At 37.2% G+C, this 22127-nt stretch overlaps 1 protein-coding gene across 1 annotated transcript in view; it reads right to left on the bottom strand.

The window, feature by feature from the left end:
- The window catches only part of RTTN (rotatin), a 157079-nt gene that overhangs the window by 33133 nt on the left and 101819 nt on the right, over positions 1-22127 (bottom strand). The window contains exons 35-40 of the mRNA XM_044242826.1: positions 15141-15234; positions 11460-11655; positions 8866-8956; positions 6304-6457; positions 3087-3224; positions 90-307 (exon numbers count right to left, since the gene is read on the bottom strand). Coding sequence (XP_044098761.1) covers positions 90-307; positions 3087-3224; positions 6304-6457; positions 8866-8956; positions 11460-11655; positions 15141-15234 — 891 coding nt within the window. The remainder of the gene's footprint in view (positions 1-89; positions 308-3086; positions 3225-6303; positions 6458-8865; positions 8957-11459; positions 11656-15140; positions 15235-22127) is intronic.

Genomic DNA, 22127 nt, shown 5'->3' with positions numbered 1-22127 from the left:
GAGTAAAAAAAATTTTTACAAGGCCAAGACTGAAAGTGGATTTATTTAAATATTAAGCAAAGTTTTTGAAAGGTCAAGATATCACATACCTGAAGAATTACTTCATTAAGTCGTTCTAGAGATTTCTGATTTTCCTGAGTTTTATCAAGAAGTGAAGCCACTGATGGACCCTGGCATACGTTTGCCTTATCCTTATCTTGGAGATGCCTTTTTGCTTCCTCCGTCAAGAGAACAGAAAGGAACTGCAGGCTGGCAGTAGATAACGTAGGGCACGTGGTAGACAAACCCACACATGTGCACAACATATCTGAGGGAGAGAATACTTTCTATGTAATGTTTGAAACATCTTCAATATTAAAGAAGTGAATCAGATCAATTTGAGTAATTAAGTTTATAGCCTTTTTATTTCTAATGAAGTAAACCCATCAATATTTAGAAGTTAGTGCTTAAAAGTAATCTAAACAGTCAATATGAAGACAACAGAATCAAGGAGCTGATTTAATCTCATTTCATTCTTTTTATATGCGCTCTTTTTGGTATGAAAATGTGTGTGTGTGTGTGTGTGTGTGTGTGTACACAAAACCACATACACACAACATCTGCTAAGATCCCAAATAAGAGGATTATATATAGATGAGTACTGATCCCTCTGGGGTCTTTTGGAATCCACAAAGTCTCTGGAGTTTTTAACTTTGTAATTTTTATTTCAGTGCTTACCGAGACAAAATTTCATGGGACTGTACTCTGAATTACCTAGATCACCACTATATAACTGTGTTTCTGTTGTCAAACAAGTTGATGCTAAACAGTACTTACAAGACTTAGTGCACAGTGCGGCTTGGTGCAGAACCAACATTTAGTGGTAGTTCAGAATACAGAACAAGAGTGGTTATGCACAAATTTGCAAACATAACACAAATTAGAAAGAATAGGCAAGCCAACTCAAAAGAATCTACACTGAATCAGTCATTATTAATTTCCTATTATGATCACTGATTTCATCAAAGAAACATCTGATATGTTATCTCAATTGTATTAATTTCAGTAACACTGGTTTACAATTTTGTTATGTTTTACTTTTATATCATTTGGAATTTATACTTGTATAAGAGTTATAACCATAAGGACTTCTACCTAGATTTAGGCTAAAAGAAATTCTTATTTTCTTAACTAATACAAGAAAAATAATTTAGTGAGAGTGGCTTTTCATGAGAATTATGTTCATTTAAATGATGTCTAAATATGACTCAGGTCTGAGAAAAGACTCTTATAGATAACACAAGTTACAAAGTGGACAAAAGATGTTTTAAGTTTGTATAACATGTGATGGAAACTAAAAACGAACAAAGACAACTCCATGACAAGGAACAGCAACAATCATTAGTTATATTTTCATAAGCATTACTTTATCAAAGCTCGCTGTTGATGTAGTAACTTATTTCTGATTAGCACCATATTACATAAACTGTGTATACACGTTTTGTAGAAAGATTCTGAATTTACTACATCCTTATTTTATCACTAGGGGAAGTGTCAGGTAAACAGGCTGAAAGCAGGGGCCAGCAAACTTTTTCTGTAAAGGGTCAGAGAGGAAGTGAGTATTTTACACTTCACAGTCACAGGCCTTTATCACAGCTTTTCAACTCTACCCCTGTAGCAGGAAAGCAGCCTCAGGCAACAAGTAAATGAGAAAGGGTAGCCAGCCGCCTGCCTGATACAATCTCATTTACCAAAACAAGCAGCAGGCCTCATCTGCCCACTTGGTGTAGGTGTCCCACATGAGCCAACCTTGCTTTCATTAGCAGTGACTCAGGTGGTAAACTAAATTTCCCCACCATAGATAAGAAAATCTCAATTACACAATCTCTTTCAGTTTTTAACAAAATAATGATTTCTAAATGGACACTATTCCTCTTAGGTAAACTCAGAACTCCTATCTTTAGGTAACAAACAATTTTGCTTCTTAATAAACATGTATTTTCCCATAAAACTTACTTCAACACTACCACTCTGATTACAAAATGTATCTTATCATCCATCTAATTCTATAGAATGATCAAATGATAAAGTAAAATGTGAAAAAAATAAGTTGACTTAATTAGTGGTAACTTGGAAGCTTAAAGAACTCAATTTTCAATACATTTAAACTAGCCTTTTTAAAAAAGTAACATAAATGTTATTTTTATGCATTTATGGTTTTTTTTTGTTTTTTTTGTGTTGGTTTTTTTTTTTAAGATTTTATTTATTTATTTGACAGAGATCACAAGCAGGCAGAGAGACAGGCAGGGAGAGAGGGGGAAGCAGGCTCCCCATGGAGCACAGAAAGCCCGATGCAGGACTCAATCCCAGGGTCCTGGGATCAACCCCCCCCGCTTCGGGCTCTCTGCTCAGCGGGGAGCCTGCTTTCTCCTCTCTCTCTGCCTGCCTCTCTGCCTACTTGTGATCTCTGTCAAATAAATAAATAAAATATTAAAAAACAACAACAACAACAAAACTTAAAAAAAAAGTCTTCCTGCAATGCTAAAATTTAAAAGAGACTCTATGAAAAATAAGTAGTTATTTAAAAAAATCATTTATCCTAGTTCATTATATGGAAAACATCTTGTAAAAATAATTAACTATACTACATACTTAGCATTTCTGTACTATAAGAAAATCCTTGTCTTGACACAAGACACTATTTTTATTATAAGTTCCCAAGTTATCACATATACAGAATTTTAGGTATAGGCTTACCCACGTACAGTGCACGTATGTCAGGAAAGAGACTGGTTTCTATGCCAACATGTGAAAATCTTTCTCATTGTTTAATAATCATGTCATATCAATATCTCTTCATTATACCACAGGATTTTCTTAACTTGTTTTTATAGTTTTTTGAACTGGGTTTCAATTTTTCAAAAAATGCCTTTTTGAGGTTCCTCAAGAACACTGCAAACTTCTCAAAGTAAATACCTGGTTTCTCTTTCAAATGCCACAGCGTAAGTATTTAATTTTAAGAAAAAAATATGTAAAAATTGCAAATATTGATTATCTTAACTTTCATTAGCAGAAAGACCCGCAGCCTAGTGAGAGTATCTGCTTACCGATCACTGCTGTCCAGTGCTTGGCCAGACCCACCGTAATAGTCGGGAGGGAGGCAGCAGCAGCCTTCCTCAGGAATGTAGCCAGAAGGTTAAATAAATGTGTCCATGTGTGATAAAAAGCCGATATCAACTCTACATCTATAAAATTAATGAACATATTTTAAGTTATTACCACAAAGAGTAGAAAATACAAATCACCAGACCCTTCATTACACTTAAGAGGTATGCACCTGTCAGATGAGGACGAATTCAGCATGATCCAAAACTTATCTTAATTAACTTTTTCACTGCTTCTTTAAGATCTCTCTTACCTACCCCTCTCCATAAAGACAAATTCACACTCCTGCATCTTCCTCTCATTAACACACATTCCGTAACAATTCAGAAGGTCTGACAAACTGAATATTAAGTCATAACCTTAATACATAACCTTTTACCATAGGTACAGGAATCAAACACTGTACAGACTGTAAAAGGATGGCATTATTTGTGCTACTTTTATAAAGTAAAGTTTCTCCTATTATCTTTGTCACCTTTGTGTAGGGGTGAAAGAAGCAAGCACAATGTGCCAAGGTCCTGGCAGAAAAGAAAGGAGAATTCCTCTGAACAACCATGAGTATTGCCCCTCAATGAAAACATGACACAAAAGAGGATTTTGCACCTTTGCCTATGGCTGAGAAAATAGCAATTAACCTATCGTAAGGACAGCTTTTTCCTTCAGTCTATGTGTCAAATGGAGGCTAGAAAGAAGCAGCAATCTTAGGACTGTCTTCTCTGACCACACCGCCAGCTTTTGCAAACTAAGGACTTCCATTTCAGGGTTCTTTGGAAATGGCATATTCCAGGGAGTTTGGATTAAAGCAATCCTTGCTGTGTGTCTCAACCTTCTTGTCATTCTCGGCTCTATAAAGAGTCTTTTCAGACATATGTTTCCTCCTCATCATCCCCATGAAATTTCAACTCCACAGATTCTGTATATCTGTTTATGTACTATCAGTATATCTGCACTTTATGCTTAAAAAGAATTAGGTATTAAGCTTACTGATTTTATTCAAGATAGCCAAATAAAATATTTAAAAGTTTAAAAATTGGAGCACCTGGGTGGCTCAGTGGGTTAAGCCTATGCCTTTGTTTGGCTCATGGTCTCAGGGTCCTGGGATCAAGCCCCGAATCGGGCTCTCTACTCAGCAGGGAGCCTGCTTCCCCACCCCCACCCCCGCTTGCCTCTCTGCCGACTTGTTATCTATTAAATAAATAAATAAAACCTTTAAAAATTGGGGTGCCTGGGTAGCTCAGTGGGTTAAGCCTCTGCCTTTGGCTCAGGTCATGATCTAAGAGTCCCGGACAGGGAGTCTGCTTCTCCCTCTCCCTCTGCCTGCCTCTCTGCCTGTTTGTGATCTCCCTCTCTCTCTCTCTCTCTGTTGAATAAATAAATAAAATCTTTAAAAAAATGTTTAAAAATTGAAAATCAATTAACATTTAACTTAACTTTATAACCACTTTTGCTAAATAACTTTCAATGTAATTTATTTGCTCCTATAAAATGTATCGAATTACATATGGAAATTAGCAAATCATATAAATATACACTAGAAAGATAATCAATACTTTATAAAATCATTCACAGCTATTTTCCCAGAGATTTTTAAAACTTGTTTCTTAGGGGCGCCTGGGTAGCTCAGTCGGTTAAACGTCTGCCTTCGGCTCAGGTCATGATCCCAGGGTCCCGGACAGGGAGTCTGCTTCTCCCTCTCCCTCTGCCTGCGGCTCTGCCTACTTGTGCTCTCTATCACTCTGTCAAATAAATAAATAAAATCTTTAAAAAAAAAAAAAACCCTCATTTCTTAAAAACTTTTTACTGAACCTTTACCTTTTGCTAGATATGAGAAAATGACTTCTAACTTAACCAGCCACTAGGTCTACATTCAAATATCAGTGACATTTTTATTTTCAGCAGTTGACATAATTACTGATGGGCCAATTAATTCTTATAACAATAAAACATATACTATTTTTATTTAATTCTCAAGGCCCAAGTCACACACAAAAGCAAGAGAATCAATTAAAAAAAAAAAAATCCACAAGTCAGCCAATGACAAGCGACATGATATAACTTTGGGACATCTGGCCATAAGACTTGGCTCTCTCTTGCCATATGACTTTGGGATCAAGTGTTGAATCAGAAGTCCTCCAGTCATGACATTTATGCACTAGGGTTTTTAGCAATGATATTGTGTATATTCCGGTTTATCTTCTATGAGCTCAGTATCAGTGCTTCCCAAGTGATATCAAAGAAACCCAACAAGAGAAATTAAACACCAAGGAATAAGATTTTATTGGTAGAACTGAGCTCTGAAGGGCCACAAACCATTGTAACAGCTAAGATTTTTCTCCTACCACTTTCCCCCAAGATTTAATTTTTGCTTCTAGGGGGATGATATCACCCTCATAGAGAATGCATGGTCTATCCTGATTTGCTTAGTTAAGACATCATGACCACTTATAAAATTTCCAAGTAAGGAATTACTATTCTTCTAGCACCAGAATATTTTAACACTAATGAGACACTGAGGACTAAATTTACTGGCATCATAAAACATTCTACTTACCTAAAACCAAGCAAATCCATAAAATTCCAAAAACTAAGTAATAAATGAACAGGCAAAGAGCCATTTAGCAATAGCCAAATTATCAGTTACTTCATTAAATCTTTTAATTATTATATTTTAATTCTGTTAAAGATCCTATATTGTTTTAATGTTCTTTTCTATTTAGTACTATATGCAAATTTTTATCAGAGTATATTTTTCAATAATTTAGGACTTTATCAAAATGTCTGATATTATATGTTGCACTTATTTATACTTATTATTACAAGTAAGTTATTAGTACGTCATTTGGCTGTACCCATAGCTTTTAAGAATAATTACTATCTGAAATTCACTGCACTTGCTAATGTTACATACAAACTTTGCCCTCATTTAAATTGACAGCACAGGGGATAGACCCTTCACCATACTAGGAATTTGTCTCAAATGGTCTCCTGGAACCACTTAAAAAAAGATCCAAACTATAAAACACATTATAAAAGCTTTCCAAAACATTGGCAAAGCACAACATAAAATTTAACCTTGAAGTGAGTATCTGGTGCAGAGTTAAGACTTTTTTCCTCAATATTATTTGCTTCTGTCCTAAAACTAAAAAAAATAAGGCTTACCTAACACATCTTTGGTGCATATGGTGAGGACCCCAATGATGTTTGTGATAAGAGGTTTCAGAAGCTCATCCTGAATCACAAGGTCGGGATCTACCAGCAAACACGACTGTAGAAGCCTGGACAAAGAGGACAGGTATTCTAGGAGAAATGATACCTATTTTTTCAAAACAGACAAAGGAAAATAAAACAGATTATATGAAAAGTCTAATTCAGTGATATATCAGCTTTCTATGCATATGAGTCACTTTGTAATGTAAGTTAATAAAAAAACTAATAAAATATTAATCATAATTTTTAAAATCTAAAAGGAATGCATAGCAAAGTATTATTTTTCTCATAAACATGTCATTAATGACATTAACACTGTCAAGTATAATAACACCAAACAAAGTAGTTAGTATTTTCAAAGTCAAATTTCAAATTCCATTTAGAGAAAGAAGGCCTTTATAGTTTTTAAGTAGCTAACCTGTGGAATCAATATTGTGAAAGTAGAAGGGGGCATACCAGTGCCATATATTGTACAATTTTATAAAGAAAGAAAGATTACGAAATACTCTTTAACACATGTCCTATCAGGTAAAATGCAAGTTTGTAACATTTAATTTCCTTATTGCTATGAAGTCTTGTTTGACACCTTTGTACTCTACACTACCGACCGCGGCCCCAGCAAGTCTGACTCTGCCACTCGCAGCCCGACCGGGCAGAGATGAGCCGTGCGAGGTGAGCGCCGACGAGACCCATCGGAGAGAGAAGGCCCGAGCTTCTCCCAAGCCCCGGCGCTCCGCCCCGCCACACCCCTGCCTCCTTGGCGCCTCCACTCGCAGCTCCACTCGCCCCTCCCCCCCGCCCCCGCCAGGGGCCTCTCCTGAGCCCCTGACGACACACGGCACCCTCTCCTGCCGCCGCGCACCCTCCACCTTCCCTCGTTTTTCCTACACCGCTGATAAAACACTTCACGTCTTATTGCTGCTTACTGTCTTCTGTACTGAGGACAGAACTCAGGTGGGCAGTGTGTTTGCTCTGTTCACATCTGACACTGGCATCTAGAACACAGTCTGGCAGAGAAGACGTTCCAGAGCTTTTCTGGAATGAATGAGTAATCTTGTGTGAGGACAAACAGCCGAGAAGCAGTGAGCCTACAGGAGGCGCGGTGATGAAGTGAGGAAGGGTGTGCGCTCCGGAAGTGAGAGAAGGGTCTGCCCCTTTGTTTATGAGCAAGCCTGGACACTTCCAGCCATTTACTTTTACAACTTCATGGGACGACGGTGAGGATGACATACATTAGTACAAACAAGCACTCTGTAAATTGTGCTACTGTTGCTCTCGTTCATTCCACAAGGACTAAGTGAACACCTTCCATGGGCCAGGCACCGTGCTCAGCATCCAGAATATAACCGATATGTAAGAACAGGCAAAGCCCTCCCTTCACAGAGCTCACTGTAGCCTCCGACCTCATCTCCCCCTCACAGATGCGCTCTAACCACTCTGGCCTCCTTGATACTTCTTGGATAGACCAAACATATCCCAATCTCAGGGGTCCTGCAGTGCATCCCAGGACTAGCTTCCCCACATGGTTCGGGTTACATGTTCCTGTCTGAAAGAACCTCCCTGACCACCTGAAGTGGAAAGCCCTACCCTCCCAGCTCTGACATCATTCCGTTTTTAGTTTTTCTTCTCGGATGTCTATCATCAGCAGGTATATCTGCACAGGCAAGATCCTGGCAGATGGTAGGCCTTCAGTAAAAATCTGCTGGGTGGATAGAGAGTAAAATGGAGGAGACAGCCTTACGCAAATAAACACACTCAAAAGTGAAAACACTGCACTGGGACAAGTGTTTTGAAGATGATGCACACTGTATTACCCAACCTTGTAAAAGGGTGTCTTCCCTACTCAGAAACCTCAAAGACAGTACCACAAAGCAAGAGATACTGGTCTGATCCACCTTTAATTATAAATAAATCTTGTAGCCCTTCTTAAAATCTGATTAGAGGTAACATTTCTATTAGCAACAACTACTCAAGGAATTGTTAAGCATACTTTACATAAAGATGCTAGCTGCAAGCAAGAACTTAAAAGTAGTATCTAAAAAACAAAATAGTAAATATCTAAATATCTAACAAAAATAAATTTATTTTTTATTAGATTCAATATTGAAAATACATAGAATTTAGTCACTATGTATTTTAACAACTTCAGTTTAGATGAAAATGATGAGAGTAGTCTAAAATCACAGAATGGGAAGGTGGTCTATACAACATCCTCTTTTTTTAATATGGTGCTCAAAGATATCCAGACCCGTGGATAAACATTTAGAGCTGATTAATAATGGAATCAGGAAGAGACTCTAGATCTTTAAACCCCACTGCTTTCTTTCACCATGTGAAGATGTCTCAGATTAGAATGTTAAGTAACCTATTTCAAACACCCACATCATACCGTGTATCACCTAAGATTCCCATCCCTCTCCAACGGTTAGTATATTCTCGGCAGAAATCTCTCTGGCACTTGAAGCAAAAAAATATGCAAACAGACATGAGGCGGGAGGGAGGCCTAACACTTACCTGAGCCTGAGTGTGTTCAATTGGGGGTGACAAAGGCAGCGGAGCCTTGAGCTCCTGGACACAGCTCTCTAGGAGGGTGGCATCTGCAATCCTGCGAAGAAAAGAAAAAGAAAACCCTCCAGAGGAGTTGTATGCTGCTTATTAAAAATTAATAAATTAGTATTTGAAGTCTGACTATACCCTTAAATTTAAGAACAGAGAACAAACTGATGGTTGCCAGAGGGAACGTGGGTGGGGGTGTTGGACAAAGTGGGTGAAGGGGAGTGGGAGATACAGGCCTCCAGTTAGGGAATGAGTAACTCATGGGAATAAAGGGCCCAGCGTAAGGAACATAGTAGTCAACGATACTGTAATGGCAATGTAACGGGACAGATGGTAAGTATGCTCGTAGGGGACACAGCATTACACATAAATCTGTCGCATAATTAAGATGCACACCTGAAAGTACTGTGACATTTTGTGTATCAACTATACTCGAATAGAAAATAAAAACAAAAAAAGAGAAAAGATTTTCATAAAGACAGTAACTATATATAAAAAGGTAGCCTATAGTATTTTAGAACACAGGAAAGATCTTTTTTTTTTTTTTTTTTTTTTTTTTTTAAAGATTTTATTTATTCATTTGAGAGAGAGAGACAATGAGAGAGAGCATGAGCGAGGAGAAGGTCAGAGAGCGAAGCCGACTCCCCATGGAGCTGGGAGCCGGATGTGGGACTCGATCCCGGGACTCCAGGATCACGCCCTGAGCCGAAGGCAGTCGTCCAACCAACTGCGCCACCCAGGCGTCCCCACAGGAAAGATCTTATCCAATAAACATGGGAAGCAAAAAAATATCTAATGAAAAGCAGAATAAAATATAATGAAGCTCTTTTTGAAGGAAAGCAAAGAATAAAACCTTGGTGGTTAGTTTCCCCTGTAAAACAGGAAAAATATTTGCTAGGAAATAAGTTCTGATTTAGAAAGTAAAAACCAAAATAATGCAAAACAAACAGGAAAATTGTTTTAAGTCAGGAATAAAGAACAGGTACAGAATATGACAAGCCTTTGCCATAAAAGATCCTTTAATAGTTCTGTGGCCTAATTTCACAGCAGACTCCTGGCTGACCCTTGAGAAGCCAGAGGATTCCTAAAGCTCCATTCTGATCTTTGCAAGGCAGGAAAACATCCATCAGGAAAAGTCAATTGACTAGTGGGTTCCTTTCCAACTCTTGTAGGTCCCACAGTATAAAGATGACAAGTAAATGAGAACAAACTCACACCCCATAGCTTACTTATAAATGGTAAATAAGTAATGAAAAGTGAGCTGAAAGGGATACTTCTTTCTTTTTAGAGTTTTCTTAATATCCTGAAAAGAAAAAGAAAGCACTGTGATTTGACCAAGAAGAAGAAGGTATTTCAGACAGTGAATGTCCACGGGCAGAGAAATGCAAATGACTGAGTAGTCAACAGGAGGAGGTAGGCTGGCTCTAAGAATCTGGTTGTGGGAAGAAAGAACAGGAGCAGATACTATAAAGAGAGTATCCTAGACATCAGCACTAAATCCTCACACGAATCCCATTAAACAGATGTTATTAATGACACCACCGAGATTAAAATAACTTTCCCAAAACTGTAATGCTAGGGTGTGAATGAACTATAATAAGACCTTAAGTCAGGCTCGCTGAGGATCTGCAGACTTTCTCATTATACCATATAACCAATATGACCATCCGAAGGTCCTGCCATAAGTTCATTAATATTAGCTAAATGAAAGAAGAAAACCAAGATTTCCTAAATTTTGTCATAGTACTTCCTGATGACCATGATTATGAAGGACAACAAAAGACTGAGGAACCTTCACATAAGGGAGGAAATTAAACAGATTTGACCACTGAATGCAATGTGGGATTCTTGACTGGGTCGTACAACAGAAGAAAAGGGCATTAACAGAAAATTGTTGGGATTCAAATATCACTTTTTTTGCTTTAGTTAAAGCATTATGCCAAGATTGATTTCCTGGTTTTGATCACTGGACTATGTCTATGTAGTATGTTCACATTAGGGGAAGCTGGGTGAAGGGTGCACAGGAATTCTTTACACTATTTTGCAAATTTTCTCTAAGTTATTTCAAATTAAAAGTGTAAACCAAAAACAAAACAATACAAAACAAAGAGCTTAATCTCAAAAATGAAAAAAACTCCAAATGAATTTAAACAATGATTTTCAACTGATGTGGCTACGATCTGATATAACCCTAGGGAGATGAATGACCTCTTTCATTTCCATTTAGAATGGCCAAGGGGACTGTATCATACTTCTTGAGTATGGTGGAGGACAGATAAGGTTTAGAACCTCTGAATTACTTAAAAAAAAAAAAAATCAGAAGGTGGGAGTGCATAACGTCAACATAACCAACCAATATGAGTGCTGTCATAGATCCAAACTAAAACTGTCAAGACAATTCTGGCAAAAGAAAATTCTGGCAAGAAGAAACCTTCAATCTAATGGGCCAAAAAAAAGAAAAGGTAAAGATATGTTCGCAGCACGCATGCAGTCTTACACCGAGTCGTGAGCAGAGCTGGTGTCCACTCATCTCTACCAGCTGCCTGTCTTACCTACAGAGCAGCTCAATGAGCCGGGCTTGCCGGAAAGCACGGGCACCGTCTCCCGGAGCGATCGCCAAGAGCCCATCCAGCAGGCCACACACGGCTGAAAGGAGAGGTGGGGTGACCACACACTGCCTGGGCAGAGCGGCGGGAAGGGATGTGTCACGAGGAAGCTGTGCTGATACAGTTTCAGGCTGACCCATTACTGAAAACAAGCATAAAGATTATCACAACTGTGCTTACTTTGTGGTTATGCACAATATTCACAAGTTCTGATAATTGAGGAAAGTCCCTGAAAGTCTGAAAATGCCAAAGAGAGATGGCTGGGGAATCGCCTTAGTGCCCAACTCATCTCAACCCTGAGGCCAAGGAAGCAGACATCCAACTCTTCCACTCTGCGTGTGTGTGTGTGTGTGTGTGTGTGTGTCTGTGTGTGTGTCTGTCTGTCTGTCTGTGTCTGCCTTGGGTGACAGTGAAAGACCCTAGACAAGAAGGGTAGTGCACATTTTGTGTCCTCAAGTGTTCAGACATTAAGGAATAGATGGTCTACAACTCTTTTTCTAAAGCTCTGGGAGCCAGAAATGCTTCAGAATTCAAAATATTTCAGATCTTAGAAAAACAATAAGATACACGTACCGTACATTAACTCACACCTTTAATGGGATCTTGGGCAATACCCCACAATGAAATGAGTACTTCTATGGTGTGACCCATGTACAGTCAGGAGGAGGCCGAAAGGAAGAAACACCACCTCAAACCAGTACTGCTCAGGTTCCGCAGTAACGGTATTCAGGTACAGGCAGGTTTTTCACCAAGTGAATTCTGAGAAAACTTTTGAGGTTTCAGATTCTGGATTTTAGAACTGAACATGAGACCGTGCACCTTTTCCAGAAAACTCAACAAGGGATGGTTAATAAGAAAGCTATCTTTGTTAATCTGCCTCAAGACTTTCCCTCATGACCCTCACTTATTTCCTTTAGAGCACAGGCCAGTTACTTTGTAGAATGCCTGATGTTTGATGTTTCCTCATGAGTGGATCTTCAGTGAATCCCAGCAGGAAAAACAGGATTCCTGTCTGTGCTGCTACTGGTGGTGTTACCTTCAGCCATTCGATCGAAGTGGTATCTACCCAGCTCCTCCACTGTAAAGTTCAATTTTCCCTTGTAATTAATTCCTTCAGGGGAAGAATTAGGACTATATAACTTTGGGGCTATGTAACATCAAAAAAGATTTGATGTTTAATATTTTTTATTTTTTAAAAGACTTATTTATTTATTTGACAGAGAGAGAAAGAGACAGCAAGAGAGGGAACACAAGCAGGGGGAGTGGGAGAGGGAGAAGCAGGCTTCCCACTGAGCAGGGAGCCTGATGGTTTCAGCATTTTTAGGCCAAGGATATAGAAGAAGATCAATAAAAGGAGAGGGCATGGAGGTTAAGAAATTCAAACTCATCTAATATATTTAAATAAACTTTTATATTTTATCTAAAGAAATTATCACATTTGTTTATGTCAGTAGTCCTCAAATACATGAACATTTTTATTTTTTAATGATCCTTTTCATCTTTGTATATCAAATGTAAGCTTACAGATCCTGTAAGTGATCCTGTTAGGGTTTTTTGTTTTTTTTTTTAAATAAAATAATTCTTCTTTTACAAAAGTTAGGAACTAAATTTAAAAATGAAAACTTGGATGTCTCAAGTGGCCCTAATGTACATGCTAGAGACAATTTTTTTCCACCCTGTCCTAAATCACTTTGGAGTATATTAATTTCCTGGTTAATTAAGAATTAGCAAAACAACAAATAAAAGGACTAACCAGCTTTATCGGCAAATCCTGCTGGATGTTCCGGCTGAGGGAACTAAAATCTCATTATCACCAAAAAATAAATAAAAACAAAAAAAAATCACATTTTATCTTAATACTCTATTAAAGAGATGGGATTCCAGAAGGTATTTAACAACAACAAAGTAACTGCTCTAGTATCATGGCTCACTGACAATATATACTCGATGCTTTGCAGCACTGTTCAGTGGCAGTTTCAACAAAAAGGACTAAAAAGTTTTTTGTCAAACATACACACTTAAGTGATTGGCAACCTGTAAAACTGTGCGTGAATACATATTCTAAGCATAATCCTTGAAAATAAAATCCAAATAAAGAATAATACAACTAAAAAAAAAGACAAAAAAAACCCACACAACTGTATGTCCACACAAAAACTTATACATGAATATCCACAGCAGTATTACTCATAATAGCAAAAAAGTGGGAAAAACCCAAATGTCCATCAGTTGATGAATGGGTAAATAAAATGTGGTATATCCATACAGTGGAGGATTTGTAGCAATAAAAAGAGATTAAGTACTGACACATAATACAACATGGATCAACCTTGAAAACATGATGCTAAGTGAAAAAAAAAGTCACAATAAAACACATACTATATGATTGCTTTTTTATGAAATTTCCGTAACAGGCAAATCTTTAAGGAGGGAAAGTAGACTAATAATGGCCTAGGACTAGGAAGGATCAAAGGAGATGAAGAGTGACTGTTAATGGCAAGGTTTCTTCTTGGGGTGATGAATATGTCCTACAATTGACTGTGGTGATGCACAAGTCTGCGAACAGACTCAAAACCTATGAATTCACTTATTAAATGGGTGATTTATGGTATGTAAATTATTCTCAATGAAGTTATTAAAAAAGAGTAATGCAACGTACTTTCAGAGATAAACGTTCATGAAATTCATTATCAAATTTCATTTCATGCTCTGTGTCAACTATTTAAACAACCTGAGTTTGCTCCTTTTATTGTTTAGAGGATCAAACGAGTACTTTCTACAATTAAACACTTTTTTTATACTGTTAACATATCTTACTAAAAAAAAACCAAATGGGACACTGTTTAGGAAGTTAGGGAACAAATACTATAATAAAAATTCAGAGGAAAGCCTTAATTAAGCAATTTTTTTCTGAAGTTTTAGAAAGCCTTTTCCCTGCAGATGCTTATATTTCAGTGTTTAAAATTACCTTCTTTTTAGGGAGTATATTCCTTACAGGTGATGAATTTAGTGCTACTGAATAAAGGCCTGTACATTCTCTAGAACAAACACAAGTCAAGCTGTAATGTTCCAAATATATAAAGTTTGAAGCATAACAGAGTTGGAAGCAGTCCCTAATACAAAGAATAGAATTTATATATTACCGTTAATAAAAATAAACCCCAGGCTACTCATCAAGCATCTCTAATAAAATAAAGATGCAACACCATTTTGTGGACTTTAAAATGGAAGTATTCCCCTTGAAAAATACTTATGACCAGATTCTCTCCACTTTTAAGAGGAGTACTGTGGTAAATTGAAGTGTTTCCCTAAAGAGGGAGCAAAATAAAGGTAACTAATATCTATTAGTTCTCCAGTTCAAACACGAAATATCTATACCTAACTAATAAGAAACCATATGTCAATCAGACACCTAAGCTCCATTTATTAGGTAAGGGCACATGGTTTGTTAATTTCTGATATATTTATTCTATCATGTTCTGGGCCACTTCATGGTGTTGTTATTTAGACATTCACTGTGCTTTGTGACTTATTTAATTTTTTTTTTTATGTAGGTATTTAGTTTCAAAAAATCTGGACTGACTTGTCATTTTTCTTTTTGAAAGTAGAATGTCTTCCTAAAAGTACCTTGAGCCACAAACTGGTCATGTGAGGCTTCAGGGAGGGACACTGCTGAGGGTCCACATGGCAGAAATTCAGCACTACCCGACGAAGGTGCCACCTATCAAGCAGCAAAGAAAATTATGTTATTTGTAACATTCATTCAATGTTACCACGTGGAAAGTGAAACATAAGTAATATATACAAAATATCCTTAAACAAGAAGGTTAATAACAAAACTACACCAGTTCATATGACTGGAAAACATTCCACATCTTGAGAGTTGGGGTTTTTTGTTTGTTTGTTTTTTAAGATTTTGTTTATTCATTTGACAGAAAAAGACACAGCAAGAGAGGGAACACAAGCAGGGGGAGTGGGAGAGAGAGAAGCAGGCCTGCTGCCGAGCCTAGATCCTGATGCGGGGCTCGATCCCAGGACCCTGGGATCATGACCTGAGAGCCAAAGGCAGACGCTTAAGAACCAAGCCAGCCAGGTGCCCCTAGAATTGTAGGTTTGTTGGGGTTCTTAAAGATTTTTATTTATTTATTTGACAGAGAGCTATATAGAGAGAGAGCCCAAGTAGGCAGAGCAGCAGGCAGAGGGAGAGGGGGAAGCAGGCTCTCTGCTGAGCAGGGAACCCAATGTGGGGCTCCATCCCAGCACCCTGGGATCATGACCTGAGTCAAAGGCAGCCGCTTAACCAACCGAGCCACCCAGGTGCCCCTAGAGTTGTAAGTTTTTTGAATGGCACTTCTTACTTCTTCTTATAGGGCTTGCTGGAAGTTATGTAAATCAGTAACTCAAAGAAACAAAGTTTTGATTTGAAGCCCATTTAGGATTTTAACGTCTGGATATGGCCTATCCCCTCTTAGTACCAAAATGTTAAAAGGCTAAAACATACTCCTTTAACTTTTGCATGATTGTCATAGTCTGCCCCACTTGACTCATAATAAGAGGGGTTCTTTTTATAAGTTTCAAATGGCACACACAAATTTTAATAGTGCCTAAGAAAAAAATCAAGAGAAGTTAAGCCACTGCCTTCGGCTCGGGTCATGATCTCAGGGTCCTGGGATCAAGTCCTGTATCGGGCTCTCTGCTCAGCGGGGAGCCTGCTTCCCTCTCTCTCTCTCTGCCTGCCTCTCCATCTACTTGTGATGTCTGTCAAATAAATACATAAAATCTTTAAAAAAAAAAAAAAAGATTTTTCTCTACCTTTCCCATATCACAAAAGAACTATTTCAGGCAGTATGTTGACACGATGTTTCAGAAATCAGTATTTTTTAAAACATTAAACATAACATGAATTCTGTAGAAGACAAACACAATTTCACGTACAGGTTTACAGATGAGTAGACTGTGTGGCCTCCTAAAATGGAAAAAGTTCAAACTGATGTATCTGGCACCTTCTATATGAAATATACCTTATCTGGAGAGGTCAGATCACTCTTTTTCTTACCATCAATTTATTTCTCTGAAATAGCCTGAACTTCCCAAACCTGGATGAGCTCCATGTCAGCGCATACATACAGTATGAGCTGTCACTAGAACTTACGAATCAACCCTACCTCAAACTCAGATACCATACAGCTCAGAACTTGTATACTGATGGTGTTTTATCTTAACATATAATGTAGGTATAACAAAATAAAAGCAAAACAGCAAGGTTATTTTTGTTTTCAGGGTTTTTTTTTTTAAGATTTTATTTATTTACTTATTTGACAGAAAGAGACAACAGTGAGTGAGGGAACACAAGCAGGGGGAGTGGGAGACGGAGAAGCAGGCTTTTCATAGAGAAGGGAGCCCAACTCGGGTCTCGATCCCAGGACACTGGGATCATGACCTGAGCTGAAGGCAGACGCTTAATGACTGAACCACCCAGGTGCCCCCTTCAGTTTCTGTTAGTAAAGAGAATATAAATCTGAAGAAAATGGTTGATGGAATTTATATACAGTTTTTAAAATCCCCCTTTCAAATTAAGACTTTAATCATCTCTCACCACTTCAAGTATGACAAAACAATAACTGAAAGGTATAGCCAATAAATGTAAGCCAAGCACATTAAGTCATCTTAAAAAGTAAACCTGGATAAATTTCAGTTTAAATAAATACTCTTAAGTAATTATATATTAAATACCTTATTTTATCTAATAATAGATCCAGATAATAGGAAAAAAACCTAAAATTTATTTTTTTAAAAATGATATTTACCTACAACTGACTCTAAGAAATGTTAAAAAAAAATTCCTTTCAACAGACATCCAAATAACTTTCACTGTGTATGAAAACAACAATCATAACTGAGACTAATATCACAAAGATGATACGGCACCTGCCATAAGCTCCCTTTTTTGTATAATAAAATTTAAGAAGACAATGCTGCTAGAATCCTTTATCTTTTCCCTAAACATCCCTTGCGTGTGCCATCTGAAACATATTTTATAAGTTTATTATGAATCAAGTAGGGCAGACTGTCTCAGTCATGCAAAAGTTAAAGGAATGTGTTTTAGCCTTTAAACATTTGGGCAATAAGAGGGGATAGACTATATCCAGTCCTCCCTACTGGCAAGAAGAGGCAGCACTCAGTGCAGGATAAAAAAGTTCCTAAGGGCCCACAGAATACCTGGCTCATTAGAAAAAAGCAAAATCACAAGAAGTGAGCAAAAGTCAAGCATTAATAAAAGTTGTGATTTTCCTCAGTATAGTCCATGGAAGTGATATACAAATTTAGAAAATATTTTAGAAAGCCCCTAACTTAGTTGTATTATAACTTATCCTGTATGGTAACTTTATATGTGTGTGTGTGTGTGTGTGTGTGTGTGTGTGTGTGTGTGTATGTATTATATATATGTGTGTATATATGTAGTTTATATATATATATGGTAATATGCATATATATGTATATATGTATATAATAATGGTAACTTTGTATAAATCGAATTCATGTATATATGTGTATATATGTATAATAATAATGGTAAATTTGTATTTATATTTATATATTATATGTGTATATATATACATAAAGTTACCATACAGGGTAAGTGTATGTATGTGTGTGTGCATATGTGTATATATACATATACACACAAATATGTTACTTACCTTGAAATCCAAGTAACAACTAATTCATTTTAATATTCAAGTATTAGCTTCTGGAAGGTGGAGGAGGCTCACATAAGCCCACAATGCCATAAGCAGAAAAGGCCTGATCTAGTCCAGGTCCTCATTTAGAGAAAAGGACCACAAGGTCACACTTTAAATAGGATTCTCATTGAGGACTATGTTCACAGAAGCACCAATACACTCAAGTCCGAGGAAGCCCTCAGACAAACCTCCAGAATGCTGGCCAGCCAAGCTGAGTGTACTTAGTCCCCTCTCCCCCCAACCCCCACCAACCCCTCACAGCAGAGAACACACCTTCTCATTTGCTCTCACAGTAACCATAAAGCCCCACGTGGGGGGCCAGGGCTGTCCTCATACCAGGGAGTCTGTCTAATTCTTCTGTCATTGCTCTATTCATTAAATTCATTAAAATGACTTCAGTACAAAATCACAATCTAGACACTTTCCTCTTTCTTGTCTGCCCCATGACACATCTTGAGATTTTTAATTTACATTCCCTTGATAAGACAAGTAAAACTGAGTATTCCTTGAATTGAAGTATATATACTTCTACCCTTCAACTTTCTGGTATTGTAACAGGCAATAAAAGCCTATTAGTACAGATAAACTGGTGTTACCACTGTCGTAAAACAATCAAATTTTGCTTATAAAAACTAAAAAAGATAATAACCTTTGCTTCAATGTGTTTATAAACAGATTTGATAGCTAAAAAAGATTTCTAAATCATGCCTCATTGTAAAATAGGCAGTTACAATTTTAACAGAGTCCCTTTGAAGTAGCAGCAAATAGCAAAGTCGTTTACCATATCAAAGTAGAATTTGGGTCTAAAAACACCACAATTTCTGTCAAACAAACAAAATGCATCTATGTTCAAAACTATTTTCTTTTGTATTCTGCCCTACAGAAATGGAAGTGTTCACTGGATACTTCGAAGTTTTTTGAATGCTATATGTCAAGTAATTTTATAATATTTTCTATATCCTCTTTCATCAAAAGTAGATTGTTTTCCAAGTAAGTTATTTGGTTTTTTAAAAATTAAGGGAACAAAGGAAGAAAATGAGGATCTGTGAGATGAAAAAGACGGGGTACAAATTGACTCAAATTTTTAAAACATGGCAAAATACAAAGTATGGAAAGTTTCTGAGGAACAGGTTTCACATGTTCAGTACTACAGATGGGACACTTCACAATTTGTAATTGTTAATTCTCACCAAATTATAAGAAGAACTTCAAATCACTTCGACTATATAGATCCACGATTCAAATGGACTGTGTACAATACAAAAAAAAAAGGAAGCTCAGAGAAATATCACTGAAGCAACGAGTCTAAGATGATACAAGATCCACTCACTCGCATGCCAAGATTTAAGCTTAGGATATAATCACATCCCTGTGCCCTAAGAGAACAAGTTTCCTAGAGCTTATCGTCCTATTCCTGTCTCCATCAGCTTTGTGACCCTACACCAAATACCCGGATTCTTGGAGATACCACTTCTTCATTTGTGAAAGAGCTCTGCTCTCAAATGGTGTAGACTTAACACCTGAACCCATCTGCAGCTCTCCAGCCAAGAGCCAACTAGATGAAGCTATTGTCATCTGAGCTCTAAAGGCCCAAGGCTGACTCTCCACATATATCAAAACTGACTACAAAAAATAACCAGGTTTACCAAAATTAAGGAAATATATTTTAGTACAAATATAAAATAAGACCCAAACCTATTTTACTTATTTCAGTTACAGTTACCCGCTTAATAAAGTTGCTGAAATCAATCTCAAAACGTTTTTGCCATTTCCTTAAATGTTTGCACTTGACAGTAATGGCTATACCTCTATAGTTACTTAGGCTGGATAATTTCAAGCACACCAAAGCAATAAAAAATACAGATAAAAAACACAAAATAAATATTATTTGCTCTTTCCAATGATTTTTAAAAGAATATTTATAAAATAGTATACACTATATACACAGACTGGAATGCATATTCTATTTCCACTAGCCATTATATTCATTCTAATGTCACACACACAAAAATCCTAGTAGAAAAAACTAACATGGAGGTATTACTAACCATCAATATCTAAGTCTTATTAAAAGAATCAATATTAGGGGCTCCTGGGTAGCTCAGTCAGTTGAGTGTCTTGACTCTTGATTTTGACTCAGGGTGCAATCTCATGGGTCCTGAGATCAAGGCTGGCGTCAGGCTCTGCGCTCATCAAGAAGTCTGCCTCTCTCTCTTACGCCCTCTCCCTCTGCTCCTCCCCCTCACCCCCAGTTATGCTATCTCTCTCTCTCTCTAAAATAAATAAAAACATCTTTTTTTAAAAAAAGAATCAATATTACATTTTTACACACACACACAAAAAAATACCACAACAAACTTACTTTCATTGTACTACTGCCCTGTGGCCTAAATTACCAACACTTAGGAACTAGAATCTCACTTATACTGTCTTTCTAACTAAAATACACAAGGTCTTAGATCCTGGGTAATCCCCAAGTGGTTGAAATTTATCTAAACAAAGTATATCATCCTCTTTATCTCCACCATCATGCAAACAGCTGACTCCACAGGCTTTCCTGGGGTCACTGCACTGGACGTATGTACCTACTCTATCACTAATTCCTATGCCAAAATGATTTTTCTTCTAAAAAACTACTTCAATTCATCCCTGCTTTAACTGTCCTTGGTCTGTTCCTCATTCTATAAAATAACTCGTAACTACCTTCACACAAATGCCAATGCATATTTCTATAATGTCAACGTTAACGTTTCATGCATACTACTCAGCTGAAATGCCTTTATGTCTGTATCTTTACAGCTATTACATCTTACCTCTTCAAACCAAAAACAGATTTAGCTCTCTTAGCTAACCCCTACCTAGTAATTAAACTTTGGCCTTGTTGCATATTCCAAACAAACCAGACATTTTCTGAGTATCTAATGCTTTTAGTACCACACAACCACATAAATGCCAGTATGTTTTCTTTGTGCTTCGTGTTCCTGACAAGACTTTCAACTCTTGTCAAAAGGTATTGAATCCTAAGACAACTTTGCATATCTTTTTGGTTCCCTGAAAATGTGTACATACATCTAAGAAAGACTAACCCCTCAAAGCTTATTTCAATTACCACTTCCTATACAAAATCACTTTCTGTTTCATGATGCCCTCTGCTGTAACCTCACTGCACCCTGACTAGAACATCTGTTATGGCACCTACCACATCTGGCTTTGTCGTGAAGGAGTAGAACATCACGGTCAACAACCTGGGCTCTAGAGCCAAACATACTTCTGGGTTCAAACAATGCTCTTATCAGTTACCAGTACTGGAATCTTGAACATGACACTTAATCCTTGCATGCCTTAATCTCTTCTTTTGTAAAAGAGCAATAGTTAGAATCCCATGAGTAACTTCTCTTTGAATGTTTAAATAAACTAAAATAAAATCAGTTCTATTTAAACTGATGCTCCTATAAGTTTCAAACAATCACATATTTCACAAAGAAAAGCTCAAAAGGAAAGAAACCACCTCTCCTTTATTTTGGCAACTGATAAAACAGATTAAAAAAATACAGACATAATTCTGCTCAACAGTAGTTTTTAAAAAATGCACATTTTGGTCAGAAAGCTTTTGCTGCATACTGGTATATACTAGGCATAAGTCCCCATCTAGTGTGGATATTTCTAAAAAGTAGAAATGAGATTTCAGGAGGAAAACCAACCAATGCCTGACCCTTCCTACCTGGGAGAAAGAGACACTGGGCTGGATAGAAGCCATCTCTGAAAAGATGGTTAGTTATAAGGGCAATGCACCAATCCCTACAAAGTTTGCCAAACTGAGCTACTATATTCATTAGACAACACCATTAAAGTCCCTAATGTGGCATTAACT

The sequence above is a fragment of the Neovison vison genome, chromosome 3, assembly GCF_020171115.1.
Source record: "Neovison vison isolate M4711 chromosome 3, ASM_NN_V1, whole genome shotgun sequence".
NCBI lineage: Eukaryota > Metazoa > Chordata > Mammalia > Carnivora > Mustelidae > Neogale > Neogale vison.
Note: the sequence above shows the minus strand (reverse complement) of the source record. Positions and strands in the feature narration are given on the sequence as shown.